This window comes from Hydra vulgaris, chromosome 02 (genome assembly GCF_038396675.1).
Source record: "Hydra vulgaris chromosome 02, alternate assembly HydraT2T_AEP".
NCBI classification, from domain to species: domain Eukaryota; kingdom Metazoa; phylum Cnidaria; class Hydrozoa; order Anthoathecata; family Hydridae; genus Hydra; species Hydra vulgaris.
The window spans coordinates 39,130,961-39,148,032 of NC_088921.1; the positions used below are offsets into that span (position 1 = coordinate 39,130,961).

Consider the following 17,072-nt stretch of genomic DNA (forward strand, 5'->3'; position numbering starts at 1 on the left):
AACCAAATTTCTTTCAAAAACAAAACTCTTTTGCACTGCAACTTGCGAAACAGTTCTTATCGGAAAAAAACTAACGAAACGTAATAAATATATTTAATTACGTTTTATGAATCAAATACGTATAATTTACTAAGTAATTAAAATACTAATTTTTTATATGATATTGATAAGTTTCAGTATTAAACTTTTATAAAAAAAATCAAGGCTTTCATAAAATATACTTTTTAGAATGTCTAAGAATAAGAATTAAATAATGAAGATAACTTGAACAACGTTAACATACGAATGCAATTGCAAAATCGGGAAACAATTCCTTTGTTGAAATTAACAAAAGACCTAATTTAAGTGATGAATGCTAAAACTTAATTATATAATAAAAGGCCTAAAAATAGCTCTTACTTGTTTTCAAATAGAATAATTTTATGTTTAGTCAGTTTCAATTTTTTTATTTTCAAGGTGCTCTGTTATATGTGCTTTCACTTTTATTACCTCAATAACAACAAGTAACTTTAAAAAAATTTAAAGACATCTTTTTCAATGTTTTCCTTAGTAAATTAAAAAAAAAGTCAGGGTGGGAAGGTGGGAAGAGCATTTGTTGCCCCTTGTACTGTTGGCCCTGGAAAATGCTTTGATTTTCAACATCCTAACTTTATTGGGAATATACAACTGCAAAAAGTTTTAAAGCCTGAGCTGTTTTGGAGAGCAGGAAAAAATTAGTTGCAAGATTTTGTAGCAAAAAAACGGGCATGTACAATACAACTCTTCCCTGGGTCTTCACCCCCGGAAAAAATTTTAACATAGAAGCTCACCAGGACTATACAAGCGCTGAAAGATTCAGAGCTGTAGCTAGTCTGAATGGTAGTGATAAATTAATTGCAAGATTCAGTAAGAACTGACAACGGCCAAACAACACTTATAGTTCAATTAAACTTTGTAATGGAACCAAATATTTTACTATATTTTTTAAGTTTTTATATATGAGAATATAAATAGTAAACCTCCATTTTTGCTAAGCCAAAGGCAATAAACAACCGATAGTCAGAAGTAAATCAAAGTCGCTATATATATATATATATATATATATATATATATATAATATATATATATATATATATATATATATATATATATATATATATATATATGTATGTGCATATATATATATATATACACATATATATCAGATATATACTATTGAAGAATCATTTAACAACATTATTTTATTTAAATAATAAGTCATAACACTTTTTTGTAACAGTTAAATTAATGCTTTTGAGTCTATTCCGTAAGTGCACTTTCCGAAATGCTCCTTCCGTAAGGAACTGTTTTGCAAGTATTCTTTTGAAATAATTTGTTTTGCAAGTTTTATTTCGTTAATGGTTATTACGGAATTATTATTTGTTTTTTTGTATAATGCGTTACGGAAGGTGAATTTGCGTAAGTACAACTTACAATAGCAACTGTAATAGCAACTTGAAATACAGAAGATAAAAATGCGAAATTTTCGTAAGTTTTTGTTTACAGCAAACAACCCTAATATATATATATATATGTATATATATATATATATATATATATATATATATATATATATATATATATATATATATATATATATATATATATATATATATATATATATATATATATATATATATATATATATATATATATATATAGGGTAGAAATTTCAACAAAACTAGTTCTACTGTTGTGAACATTTGTATTGTCACAAATAATAAATTCTTGTAATTTTTATTTATATATCATTTCTTCATTTTGTTTTTATAAATATTGTTTTTATTTATTTTTTGTTAAATTAAAAAAAATTTATAATCATTACTTAGATACAATTATCGAGAGTTGTTAGAAAGTATTGAAGAAAAATATCTTAGTAAACAAGATGATTTAGTGCGTCAAGAATTGCAAGCAAGTTTTAATAATGTTCCAGATCCATATTCATTCCTTCTTCATGTTATGTACAAAGCATTTTTTGATTTGTACAGCAAGCGTGTACCTATCACTTACTTTGCTTTAGATGAAATGAAAACATGGTTAGATTTAAAGGTATTTATTATTTGAAATATTACTATTCATTTTACTTTTAATGCAAGCACCATTTTTCAAAACCCTTTATATCATTATTTATATAAAAATAACAATTTTTGTTTTACTTTGAATTTTAAATTTGTCTCTAAAGATACAACAATAAAATTCTATAAATCTGTAACAATAAAAATTAAACAAATGAAATTTCAAAAATTCAAAATCAGTAACAAGAAAAGTTATATAAAAAATAAAAATTCTGCATATTTGTAACAACAAAAAATTACAAAAATAGTAAAAAGAGGTGAAAGAAAAAAGGAAAAAAGGAAAATAAAAAAATGAAAGTTAAAAAGAGATATGTTCTGAAGTCAAAAAATTATTAACCTTTGCTTTTGGAATTTGAACTGTTAAAAGAACCAGCCCAAATATGACAACAGTTCTCCACACAAGGGTGGACAAGAAACCTATAGAGGCAGGGAGCAGAATCAAAAGCAAAAAGTGGTAAACACATTAAAAAAGATTGAAATCTATATTGTCAGAGAGAGTATATGATAGATTTGAGATGAGATAATAGAAGGTTTTTAAATTGTTATTTAAAAGATATTAAATAGATTCAGTTCTGACTTGAATATATATTAAAAGTAATTTTTTTTAGGTTTGCTTTTTTTGGCTCATTCTATTTCATTTAATCTTGCACAAGATTCATCAGATGTCATCAGATTCCACATTCTCTTTATTCTTTTTTTTTGTTGCTTTTCACAGGTTGCGTGTGTCAAAGAAGTTTCAAAAGTATCGCTTCTAGTTGCTTTCTTGGAGTCAGAACTTCCTGTATTTTATCTGAGCTTGTGACTCGCATTGGTACGGAGCTTATATTATTCATGTTATTGATTTGCAGTGTAATCTTATTTTGATTGCCATTATTACTTGCACTAATAGTTACACCTGATGTCAGAGGCTCCGTCATTGACAATTTCTCTCTGGTTATTTTAGTTTGTTTTAGTGGAAAAATTCCACAAATTTCAAAAGCCATTATAGCATAGCTTCGACTGAATGCCCCACTGTCTGTAACCAATTTCAGCAATTGTGGAAAAGTTGCTTTATTTACATTTTTTTATCGTGTTGTATCATAAAAGGTTTTCAAACAGTTCCTCCAAGATGTTTTGACTATCTTGAAAACACCTTCATCTAAAGGCTGTAAAATACTACTTGTATAGGCAGCTAAAGAAAGTAGCTCAATGTTGTTTTCAATATCTAAGTCTACAACAGTTTTTGATATGTGAGAGTTGTGTCCATCAAATATTAAAAGCTTTGATCCTTCAAATTGGTTTATTTCGGCAATAAATATCTTTTCGAACCATTCAATGAATTAGGGGGATTTTTCTAACCTGAAGGAGAACAGTTTTGATGTGCATTGTCCGGACCACCATTACACCAGGTGCTGTAAAGGTGATAACCTTTAAAAAATGTATGGTGATAAAAGTTGATCGATTGCAGAACAGCATACCTGCACTGTGAACATTGTTTTAGTTAAAGTATTAACTGTTTTATGTGGGTTCTTTAATCCATGTTTGCAGAGAATTTTCTGCTTGCCTATGTTGATTTGAAATCCTGTTTCATCTACATTGAATATATTTTTTGGCTTATTCTGTAGATAAATTTTCTCAATAACAACTGCTAGTTTTTCAAAAAAGTCATCACTGCACATTTAGCAGGAAGAGATTGTCCAATCCGATGGGTAAGTTCCATCTCTCTTTAAAACCTTGTCCCATCAATTTTAAGCTTGCCATTCTTAAAGGTATTGGCTCTACCACTACTGTTTATGCAATTTTGCACAATACTCGCAACATTGCAATGATCTATCCCAAAACCCCAGTCTCCAAGTTTCTGAATTGTATGAACAATCAATGTTAAAAATTTTTAAGTCATAAAAAAAGGCATTTAACCACAACTGTCGTTATTTTAAATAATTCTCTTTTAAAAGACTTAAAAATTTAGTTTCAAAGGAATGTAAAATAGTTTTGAATTTTTTTTTAAAGAAGAATTTTTTTTCTTGCTAATTTATTATGTAAAGCATAAATCTCTTCAACATCGAATAAAATATGTGAATGTAAATAAAAAACTTGATTTTTTTCTTTTGAAAAAATGAGAAGTGTTTTTGACTAAAAGAATTCTTTTGAATTTTTTGTTTCTTATTAATTCAATATTGTGTAAAATTCTTATTCAATATTGTGTAAAATTTTGTGTTTCCTATTAATTCAATATTGTGTAAAGTTCTTTTGATGTTATTTATTTATGAACGTAAACTTTGTTTACGTTTATTTTATTGGTAACTAAAATCTATCTATAAATTGTTTATAATCAAAAAAAAAGTATTACATTAAATATGTAAAAATAAGTTGTGATAAAGAAACAAAGATTATGTTAAGAATAAGATTGTTTTAAGAAATAAATTATAAGGAAATATAAACTTTTTCAAATAACGAATTTAGGTTTCATCTGTAATTGTTGTTATATTAGTTTAAATAATTTTTAACATGGTTTAAAATTAAATTTAATTAAAATGAAGTACTTTAAAATATGCTAATGACACTATTTATAATCTTGTAAAACTGTGTTTAAGGATGTAAAGCTGTGCTAAAGTCACATTTATTAGCATTGCAGAATTTTATTATGTAATAAAAATCTCATAACAAGGCCTGGGCTTTTGTGTAAAAGTTTAAAAACAATATTATCCTCTAGAATTAAATCAAGTTTTGGAAACAGAACCAAAATCAAAGGGCAAAATATTTGTAAAATTTATTATTTCACTTGCCTTGAAAGATTTTAAAAGCAATGTGTTATGATTAATTGCCAAAAAAATTTTAATTCTATTACTTAGTGATATTTTAAAAGCATGGGAAAGGCTAAGAAGCATGGGAAAGAAGTTTCAAATGAAATAGAGAAATCAATTATAAAAGCTGTAGGGAAAAAAAAAGATTTACAGAAAAATTTCTGAACTTGACAATGTTTCTAAATCAGGAATTAGTCACATTATTAAAAGATTTTTTAAATGCAAAACTATTGAGAGCAAATCTGGAGGACCTTTTACAGGAAATTTACAACAAAATAATTACAATAATTACAAATAGTTACAACAAAAAAGTAGGTTATGAGAATGTCGACTTTGACTGGAAAGGATTGTTAGCAGTGTTGCAAAAAAACCTTCTTTTTTTTTGAAGGAAAAAAAAAACAAAAACCATGCGTTTTTTCAAAAAAAAAGCCATGTCAACTTTTCCAATTAAAAAAAAGTATTAGTCATTTTACTTCAGTAAATTATATTTTCTAAATTATTCTAATTCATCAACCAATATTTAATGTTTTGTATATAAAAACAATTTTTGCTGCTTTTTTAACTACCATCTTGTTTCTTAACTTGGAATGAATGAGACCGAAAGTTGAAAAAAAATTTCAACTCCAGCACTAGAAGCTGGTGTGTTTTACAAACTTTCAATATCCGTGATAATGTTTCAGTCCAACGATTTTAGAGATTTCCACCATTCTATTGGCAATACATTTTATAAAACAGATTGACTATACAAATAGCTTTTAAATATTATTGGTAACAAGCTCTTAAATTCTTTATCTCTAAAGATCATTGCAGCTTCATTTTCAGAAGAATTAGATTCAAAATATCTAGGATCTAGCGCGTTTGCAAGGAAATGAGCATCACTGACAGTCTGAAGATATCTAGTTTCCAATATTTATTTTTTTCCAGTTGATAAAAATATTTATCTGCTCTTTGAAAATTTTAACAGTGTCACTTATTTTTGTTTGATCTCTTTACAACTTATCTAGAGCAACTCCAATTGGTTTTAATATTTTCAACAAAATATTAGTTTGGTTTAAATTGATATTTTTTCGATTGGTTTAAACCATCGTTTAAACCAATTGTATTATAGACCAGAAAGTTTATTTAGACATCATGAAAGTTATGCTGCCTTATTCAAAGTATAAAGTGACTTGCAAATGAATCTTACAAAAAGATAATGATTCAATGCAATGTATCAAACTGTTAAGGGTTATTTTAAATCACAAAAAATCTAAGTTCTTGATTGGCCTTTACAGAGCCCAGATCTCAATACTGCTGAGTATCTTTGGCAGTATATTGACAAGCAGTTAGTTGGTAGAAAATCAACCAACAAAAACTATTTATTTGTTTTGATTAAAGATCTTTGGTATTTCTCAGGATGTTATCATTAATTTGTTGATTTACCTCGTCTAATTAGTTTAGAAGTATAAATTGTAATAATGATTTAATTAGTAATTATAATTTAATTTTATAAATATTTTAAACATTTATAAATTTCAAGAAGAAAAACCAGATCAAAGTTTAGTTTCTCATTTTGTCAAAAGTGACAGAACATATAAAGATTATAATCACAAATAAAAAAAGACAAAACCCTTTTGCATAAATAATAAAGCTTTTGCATAAATAAAGTTGTTTAAAAAACCCTCTGCAGTGAACTAAAAAACCACTAGGGTAAAACGTCATTTAAAAAAACCTCTATGGTGAACTAAATATTCATAAATAAACCTCTACAGTGAACTAAATATTCATTAATAAACCTCTACAGTGAACTAAACATTCATTAAAAAAGAATCTACAGTGAACTAAACATTTATTAATAAACCTCTATGGTGAACTTAACATTTATTAAAAAAAAACCTCTACGGTGAACTAAACATTAAAAAACCAGATATTAAAAAAACTAAGCAGAATCAGAAGTTACAGTTAGAAATAGAAGTTGCAAAAAAGATTAAAAGATTTTTGTTAATATCTCATTAACTAATTTGTTTCGGTAAGTTTAATTAACTCTAAAATTATTTTCTAAGGATTATTTAAAATATGAAAACATCTTGGCTTGACATGTTGGGATCCCTTCAAAAATATTTATTTGACCTAATAGTTTCTTGGTTTAACTTAGAAAGAAAGTTTATAAAAATCAAGTTCTTTTTTAAACCTCAGTTATTACTTATGGAAATGTATATTTAGGCTTCTAAAAATTGAAAAATTTCGATAGAAATGGCATGCTACCTTTCATTTTAAAAATTAACTTTCTAACTTTGTTTTTATAGTTTTTCTGCTGTTATGTATGAAATTATGCTTTGAAAGTTATGTACTAATGTTCTACAAAGTCATGCATTGAACATTAGTTTAAATTAGAACATTACAACAGAGTGTCTGTCGGATCTGGGAAAATAAAAAAGTCAGAATTTGGATGTCTACAAAATATCAGGGAAAATCCATTTAATTTTTGAAAAATTAACAAGTAATTAGTGCAACAAACTGACATGACTTATTTTATTTGTATCTTATACACATGTAAGAATTAAATTGACATATTGTTTTATGACCTACTTTTTTTATACTTTAAATGTAGATTGTATTAATGTTTATATATTTGCAACTGTAAAGCATTTTTCTAAAAAGATATATTTTTTGTCCATGTAACCCTAGTATGTGCTGAACCCAGAATGACTTATTATAACTATAATAGAAATCAAGGAAAACAGAACCTTGTTTAATACTTTCATGTTAATGTCACACCAGTATTATTTAATACTTTCGTGTTAATGTCACACCAGTTATTAAAAGTTAAAAGAAGTTTTTCTGAAGTTCTGAAGAATACTTTCAAAGTTATAACAAAAAGATTTGTAACTAAATATTTTATTTGTGATGCTCTTTGACAAAATAACTTGATCCAAATATAAATCAAGTTTTCGTGTATTTAGAACAAGTTGCTTCTAAAGCTTTATAAAACAGAACCGAGTATTTGAGAAATGTTATTTCAATGAGTATTTTTAGAAATTAAAGAATTTGTTTCTCTATAAGATTTATTTTTACAGAAAATTGTTTTAAAAACAGTAAACAAATAAACAGCTGATTAGTTTTTTTATAACTTTACCCCCTGCAATTTTTATTTATTTTTAAAAAAATTGCATTTTCAAAAAATATTGTGGGGTAAATAAATCTTGTTTGGCAAAATAATCAAATAGTTAAAATGTTTAAACATTAAGTAATTAATTATTTATTATATCATAAATATTAGGGATCAAAAATGCAAAATAAAAAAAGTTTTTTTTATTTATTGAAAATTTTTTCATAACTTATTTCTATAGATTTTTTATAAGAAACAAAAATAGTTATCTAAATATTTTCTGAAAAATAATTGAAGAACTAAAGTTTGTCTTTAAACATGAATTCGTAGCGTTAGAATAATAGGGTTCTATCTCCATTTTTTAATGTTGTGAGGATTTAACATTTGATTTTTAATTATTTAAATGTTTTACAGTTGTTGTTTATATTGATAAATGTATGTTTTTTATGTTATTTATTTTTTATAATTAATCTTACATTATTAATTTCATTATTTTTAAAATTGTTTGACTATGAATTAATTGTTAATTTCAACTTTATTAAATAAGGTAGAAATTGACAATGAAAATACAAAAACTAACAATTTTTAAAGTTATATGAATAATAAAAATATTAGTATATTATATTTATATAATTTTTAAAGTTATATAAATAATAAAAAGATTAGTATATTAAAATTATATAATTTTGAACACAAAAATAATATTATAATTAAAAACATAAAATTAAATTTTTTTACCATGAAAATTTGGAGATAGAACCTTATTATTCTCATCTACCGATATGCCATTTTGTCTTATACCAATTTATATTACTTGATAAATAATGAATAATGTGTATTCTAAGCAATAAATTTCACAAATTGTATATTTTGATCTTTGAATTGAACAAATTTTTACTTTTAATTTAAAAAATTTAAGAGTATAACAAATTTTGTTAAATTCTTTTAACAGTACAAAAGGGAGATAGAACCCTTTTATTCTAACGTCACAAATAGTTGATATTAAGTTTTGATCACTTGCTTGTCTTACTGATATACACCAAAAAAAATTTATCAAAATCTTAGATGTATATAAGAGCATCGGTCCACATGGTTGGAATGACTTGTTTTTAATGTAAAGCAATATGGTTATTCTCAAAACTTTATTTTTTAAATCATTCATCTAAAATGAAGTTTGAATTATTAAATTGTTTTGTACTTTTAAATTACAAAGTGAAACAAAAAAAAAATTTCCTGGCTTATAACATTTTTATTATATTGCTAAGGTTCCGAATATGTAAAAAAAAGCTATTAAATACTCAAAATTTCAAGTTATAAAATAAATTAATAATTTTGTGTTACAAAGTAAATATCTATTGATTTAGTTTTATGAGCTGATAAAACTGGAAAGTTTTTTTTTTTACTATTAAATTTTGAAAATATTAATATCCTGATCCACAATTACAAACTTCTTATAAAATGATAGTTTTTTTATAGATAATACAATTCAACAAACCTATAAAAAATAGTTAAAACCTGGGAACAATAAATATTGTCATTTGTTTAAACTTATCATTTATACTTTTAAATGATTATCTTAAAAACATTATCATTATCAATTATCATTATCAAGAAAAACATTTAAAATATAACAAATATTTGATCCAACCAAATTTTAAATCAATAAACATTAGATCTAACCAAATTTTTAAACCAATAAACGTTTGATTTAGCTAAAACTTCTAATCCATTAAATCTGATTTAACCAAGTATTTGATCCAACAAACACCTAATTGCCATAATGTTTTCAAGTGTGTGTCTTTTTAAAATTTTAGATTACGCCTTTTGTGTAATCTATAAAATTAATTATTATTTGTACACTTTCAGAATTTGATAATTTTTCTATTTTAATAGTTTTAATTTATTTATAATTTATTTAGAAAAGTCAAGGCGAATTTGTTCCTGTTCCGGCTGATTTCCAAAAAAGGTCAGCGCTAGAATTTATATATCGAAAAGGGTATAACTATTTGATCTTAATTACAAACGTTTTTCAACTTGATAACAAGGATAACTCTTTTTTGGCAGAAGTTATTGAACTTGAAAACTTAACATGCACAAAGTTTAAGGAAACAGTAATTATTGTGCAGACATTGCATTTACAAAATTGTTTTACTGCTGAGCAAGTTATGCTTCCATTATTAGCATTTGATCAATTGCAAATTCTAGAAAATTACATAAATGAGGATAAGGATCTACAAAAAGATTATGTCACAATGCTTAACAATCTTTGTGCGATGACTGATGAAGAGAGGCATGAGTATTTATGGTAAACACAATTTTATAAAAAGCATTTTATTTCTAGTTATTAAAAAGTATTACTACTACTACTACTACTACTACTACTACTACTACTACTACTACTACTACTACTACTACTACTACTACTACTACTATTACTACTACTACTACTACTACTACTACTACTACTACTACTACTACTACTACTACTACTACTACTAATCAGTCGTGGACAGGAAAGGTGTGCCATCACGCTTGATTCTTGATCACGCATGTATTTTTTTTTGAAAGTAGGTGTTTAAAAACCCACTTTTTTAGATGTTTGAAACACGCTAAAAATACCAACAACAAAAAAAGAAAATTATAAACAAGCTATAAATAAGGAAATCTTAAAAGAAGAAAAATTAAAAAAAAATAGTAAAGACCTTAAAACCTTTGAACCCTAAAAGAAAATACTCATCTAGAACTGAAAAACTAAAATTCTAAATTCTTTTTATTTATATTTATATTTATGTTAAGGTTGAATAACTTTAAACTTTGATCTTTTTTAAATGTTTTTTAATATTAGGTAGGGGTGTTTGATTTTGCTTTCTAACCAGTTTCAAAAAGTAGTTTCCTCTGATTTGAGAAGTGTTCGTAAATTAAATGTATATATATTGGAAAATGTTTACTTAATATACTTTATTGTTTGAAGGCAAAAAAATTAAAATTTCAAACTTTCCGGGAAATGGATTAAATTCAATCTATTTCCAATTTCCGGAAAGTGGAAAGTATTTAAAAATTAATCACTTTCTTTAGATTTTTACATGGCATTAAATTTATAGTATTACTATTAACTAAATTTGACCTTACTTCCCTACACTTTCCAATCACTTCCCATTGGAAAGTCAGAAAAAAATTTAAACGATCCTTTTTTTTTCAATTTTCTTTATTTAATAAGATGTCTTTTTTACTAATAGTTTATTATATCATAGTCAATAGAAGTTATCAAGAAGTTAAATACTTTGACAAAATGGTCTTATTGTTTAAAAATATCATAATCACGTGATCAAAGTAAGTGCAAAAAAAATTTACCAGTTGAAGCATAGTCAATACAAGTTATCCTTTAGTTAGTAGAAGTTAGAAGTTAGTCAAAATAAGTTATCCCTTAGTTAATAGAAGTTATCCCATAGTTAATAGAAGTTATCCCTTAGTTAATAGAAGTTATCCTTTAGTTAATAGAAGTTATCCTTAAGTTAATAAAAGTCATCCTTTAGTTAATAGAAGTTATCCTTTAGTTAATAGTAGTTAGAAGTTATCCCAGGATAACTTCTATTGACTATGGTTTAACTAAGGTTTCACTATTTTTTTATATATCTCTAATAAATTATAGAAAGTGAGATCGCAGTTCTGAAGTATATTTATTTTGAATTTGATTTAAAAAGAGAAAATGGTTTTAAAAAAAAAAATGCTTGCATTTTCAAAATACCAGCCTTTGTTTATTTTATAATTTTAGCATTAAAATAACAACTAAAATTAAATAACTAATTAAATTAAATTATATAGTTAAAAAGAAAAATTTTAATTTATCAACGGTAATAAATATATTTATTTTTTAAAATTTATTTTTTAAAGAAAGTGATTGATTTTTTAAATACTTTCCACTTTCCGGAAATTAGAGATAGATTGAATTCAATCTATTTCCACTTCCCGGAAAGTTGAAAACTCATTAAAACTTAACTTCTTTCTATGTCACATAAGTTGTATAATTTAAAAACAAAAACGTTTCAAAGTTAAAAAAAAATTGTAATTTTTTTTTTAAAACAGAAACGTGGTTTAAAAGATGGTTCGGACCCCTGAGTTTCTTGAACCATGAAAAATTCTGTTACTAAAAAAACCTCTTCTCTAAAACCCTTTGAGAAAAAAGGGGTTTTGGAACCCCAAGGATTTCAGAGCTCTGCAAATCAGGGTCCTGAGAAAGGAGTTACAGAACCCATATGTTTAAAAAGGGTTCTGGAACCCTTTTTGAGTTGCAGGTTCTAAACCCCCTCCCCTAATTTCAGGATTTAGGGTTTCAGACTTTAGGGTTTTAATTCGTGATAAATAGCATTTTATATATGAGCAAAAATAAATAATAAACAAAAATAAATAAAATAAAGTAAAAAGATTATAATGCAATAACAGCGTGGAAAATAAGGAATTGAAAGCAAGCGGTCAATTCGACTGGCTAACTTAAGGAATTGACGGTCAATTGTTTTTTTTTGGACGGTCAAAATTTTTTTGTTTTTTTAGTTAAAATCTTAGTAATTGTTTTTCTTGACTAAACTTACAAAAATAAGTTAATGCTTGTGTACAAAAGTAAATATAAGTAAGTACAAAAGTATACAAAAATAAGTTAATGCTTGAAGAGTGAAGAATAAAATTATTTTAATAATAACAATTTTAAATAAAATCAATGCTTTTTTTAAAAGCACCAGCAGGCAAATGATAATTTGTAATATATTTAAAAATAATTCATTTCATTGCAATGACTTCGCAAATGGTGGGAAAAACTGAGCGATAAAATAATAGAAAAGATTAAATGAAAAAAAAAGTACAGTTAAAATATGTTCTTAATTACGTATAATAATTTCGAATGATAATGAAATAAATCTTTGAAGTTAAAGAAGAAAAACTTTTGCACATTTTATATCTCTTATTAAAATCATTTCAAAAACTGCTGATGTTAATTAATTAATAATTATGTTACTAACTCTTGTTTGCAGATCTATTTAAACTGAATATTTAATACTTTAAATTGTTTTAAACATTCGTCTACTTAATATTAAACAATTTGTTTAATGAAACAAATTTTAAAAATTAAATTTTGAAACATTAAACAATTAGTTTAATGAAACACTATAAAAGTTAGTAAATTTACAGAGAGAGATTTTTATTGTCATAAAAAAAAAAGTGCAAGCGCTCAAGTAATTTTTAATTTATCTATAAACCATTCATTCATTTATTTGGAATTTGCAGCAAAACTTATAAGAAAATAGATAAAAAAATTTAAAGAAAAATAAAACAAATTGACTAAGTGCAGAAAAAACATTCGTAGTTAAATGCATAATTTATTATATATTATTATTAATAAAATAGTTTAAAAATTTCTAATATTAAAAAAGTAATAAGATAAGAACTTCAATCATTTAAGAAAAAAGATTTTTACCATTGGTAATAAAGTTAATTTAATTAAGTGAAGCAAAAAACTTTATGATTATAGTTTACGTTATTACGTATACGTTATGTACGTTACATGCAATACTTTTGTCAAAAAAGCAAATTAATGAATGAGTTCAGGGTTGTTAAAGCAGGAAAATTACTGGTTTCTATTAATATGCAATATTTATTGGATAAAAGTTTTAACAAAGATAAATTTATTATATACTAATATATTATAAGTAGCAGAATTAATAATATAAAATTATAAATAAATTAATAATTTTTTATTATTGGATTATATTGATATAAATTATTAATAAGTTTTTAATTTTTAATTATTGAATTATATTGATAAAAAATAAATTTATTCAAACCTTTTAAAAAAAAAGATAAAAATCAGACAGTATTGAAAAATAAAAGAAAAAATTTTCTTTAACTACTTTTTGCTTTAACGATCCGCAATTTTGCTTTAACGATCCGCAGCGTATCATTAACTAAAGAACTATTTTTTAAAATAGTTTTTTTTCAACCAGTCAACCATGACCGGCAAGAATTCATTTTGGGAGGTCAAAGTAGCATTTTTAGTCATTTCAGACAGTAATTGACCATTGACCGGCCGTTATTTTCCACACTGCAATGATTATTTTAATTTACACATGTCATCAAAGATGATATATAATGTGAGCATTGAGGTCGGAGTGAATTTTGGTTTCAAACATTTTTATATGAGCTTTTGTTTAGAAAGTTTTTAATTTTCAAAGTAATTATATATTTTAACTATTATTTTTGTTTATCAATATCATAAAATAAAAATGTAATAATGTCAAATAAATCATACAAATTTATTCATTGCTTTTTTTCAAAGTTTATTGGAATAAACAGTACTGTAAAAAAAAACAAAAAACACATGTATTTTAAAAAAAGAGATACTGTTTAGTGTGTAGACTTTTTTAAATTTAATTTCTTATTAGTTTTTAAAAGAGAAAAAAGTTGTATGCAGAAGAAATAATTAAAATTGTGCTGAAGTACAGTAATTAAAATTAAAAAAATCACTTTTATATCAATAAAATTATAGTAGGTTCCTAATTTTTTCTTGGAATACAAAATAAAAAACTTTGGTATCTACATCTAATTTTTGTTTATAATAATTCAGTATTAATTTTTATTTATAGCAACACTTTGATTACTCTGTTACTACGCATTCTTACAATGATATTATACCACAAAATGCAATAAAAACATCTCTATACTGTATAAAACTCATACTTTTATGATCAAATAAAAAACTGTATAAAAACATTATTCTTTGCTATTGCTTCTTGTTTATTGACTCGATTTATGCGCGTTTACTGCCTCTTTTTTTTTTAATATCTTGTTCAAAGAAAAGTACAATGGATCAAAAAGAAAAAGTAGATCAAAGAAAAGTAAAAAAGGTTTACCACATGAAAAATTTCATGAAAACAGTGCTTTCAGACTGAAGTTCAATTGAAAAGATTCTAGGCTCATCCTCGTTCAATAAGTTGTCAAACAAAGAAGTTGTACAGAATCTTTAAATTATAATTATAAAATTTATTTTACCTAAAAGCATAGTTATGTTTCTTAAGTGTGAAGATTTAGTAAATTTACATTTTAATTCTTCAAAAAAAGTATGCATAGGTATTGGACTAAAAACTTGTTGCAATGGTTGAACAAGTTTTAGTCCAAAAATAAAAATAAAAACTGTTTATTTATCTACTGTTGCTAAATAAAACTAATATAAAACAAAATAGTCTTGTTAAACATATGTGTGCCTTTTATAAACCACCTGACATAAACCTTAATGTTGTAGCATTTTGTAAAAAGGGTAAAGTATTGCCATCAGTTTTGTATGCGCACCACAAAGTTTATGGTACAAGTTCCAGGATAAAAAACTGTCCGGTAAAATGACATTTAATTAAATTTTTGTATTCTAGCTGCTGTGTGTACATCATCAACCAGTAGTTATAAACATATCTTTTGATAACTTTCCTGAATAATGTTTAATGGAAAAAAATAGAGTTCCAATGAGTTGTTAAATCAAACATTACAAGATGTCTAAACAATATACAGAAAGATACAATGTACATGAAAGAACTGCTCTCAGTATTGAAGTAGGATCAGCTGTTCTAAATTTTTTGATAGACAACAAATTTTAAATATCTTTTTTAATAATTTTAGAATGACTTTAAGTATTAATGGGCAAAAGTTTACATAAAGACACCAAACAAGTCTCTAAAGCAAAAAAGCAATGTAACCATAAAAAAAAATCAAGAAAAATAATGTTATTAGAAAAATAATTTTTGTAATCAAATTAACGTTTGGTGTAAAAGTGTGTAAAGATTTTTGAACTTTTTTTCCTTTTTTTTTTACTTGCATTTTTCTTAAAATCATGTTTTTGGGGTTGGCAACAGAGATACTTTCAAAACTAATTATCAAATTGATTTGATATTTGGCACACTTATTTATTATATTAATTTCTACAATATATATATTAGAATAATCTTTACTGCTTCTCTCGCTTAGTATTTTCTAAAGATTTTGTGCTCTTAACTACCCCATTTTTACCCCAAGTTTACAATAACGTAAATATTTTATCGAGTTTTAGACTTAAATCTTTTAGTCCACAGCACAATGACATACATAATATATCACCAGCCAAAGTTTCAATCATAAATTATGAATGGTTACTGAAAAATCTTTGTTTCCTCTTACTCAATTTTTTGACCTGATGCCAGAAGGCATCTTCAGCAAACATAATTAATGTTAATAAACCAATATATAAGTATTAAAAAACTTTTTGTTCATGGGGTAAAGAAACAATTATAGAATACATGGAAGAAAACAGGTTAGTTGTTAAAATATGGTGTAAGATTAGTGCAAGAATCAAAATAGCTATTTTAGGCAATCCTTCTGTTAAAGAAGCATCAATTAATTCTTTCAATTCCGTCAATTTTGGCATTTACAATGGGGTATTAACTGAAACTAAAAATGATCAAATGTGGCTCATAAAAATTCACTGTGTATACCATTGTTTAGAATTAGCTATTAAAGTTGCAGTAAAAGATATTGTCCAGTTTGAAGAATGTAATCGCTTTTATAGTACCCTATTCAATTTATTTCACAATTCTGGCAAATTAAAAAATAAAGTTCAAAAAGTCTGAATTTTATTTATAAAATAAAGTTCAGACTTTTTAAAATATCTGGAACACGCTTTGTAAGACACAAGAGACGCGGTTTTACAAAGTTGTTATATAACTGGCCAACACTTATTATGTGTTTTGACAAATCTCTTGCTGATTGACTAAAGCAGAAATGCGTGGCTTAACTAACGACTGCATGATTACTTATGGGTTAATTGGTTAATAAAGTTAATTGTGCATGAGTTAAAACTGGCTGTGAATCTTTCTAAGACTAGCTCAATTAAATTACTAAATAAAGAAATCGATGGTATTCTGGATTCATATTTACTTATATTTAAAATTAAGGACTAATATAGTTGAACCACTCATGTTGCTTCAAATTTCAAAGATGGTAATGAGTTCAAAAAGTTAAATCAAGAGTTTTTGAGATTGAGCTTGACAATATGAATAATCTTAACTTTGATATTATTACTTTTGGTATCCAAATAAGGAA

At 25.0% G+C, this 17,072-nt stretch overlaps 1 protein-coding gene across 6 annotated transcripts in view; it reads left to right on the forward strand.

Annotated features, from left to right (window-relative positions):
- LOC100215579 (exonuclease mut-7 homolog) overlaps positions 1-17,072 on the forward strand; it is a 66,177-nt gene that overhangs the window by 18,993 nt on the left and 30,112 nt on the right. For all 6 annotated transcript variants that reach the window (XR_010636688.1, XR_010636689.1, XM_065790830.1 and 3 more), the window contains exons 4-5: positions 1,848-2,067; positions 9,884-10,269. Coding sequence is in view for 4 of the 6 variants with exons in the window: in XM_065790830.1 (XP_065646902.1) it covers positions 1,848-2,067; positions 9,884-10,269 (606 nt within the window). In the remaining 2 variants the exon portion in view is untranslated. The remainder of the gene's footprint in view (positions 1-1,847; positions 2,068-9,883; positions 10,270-17,072) is intronic.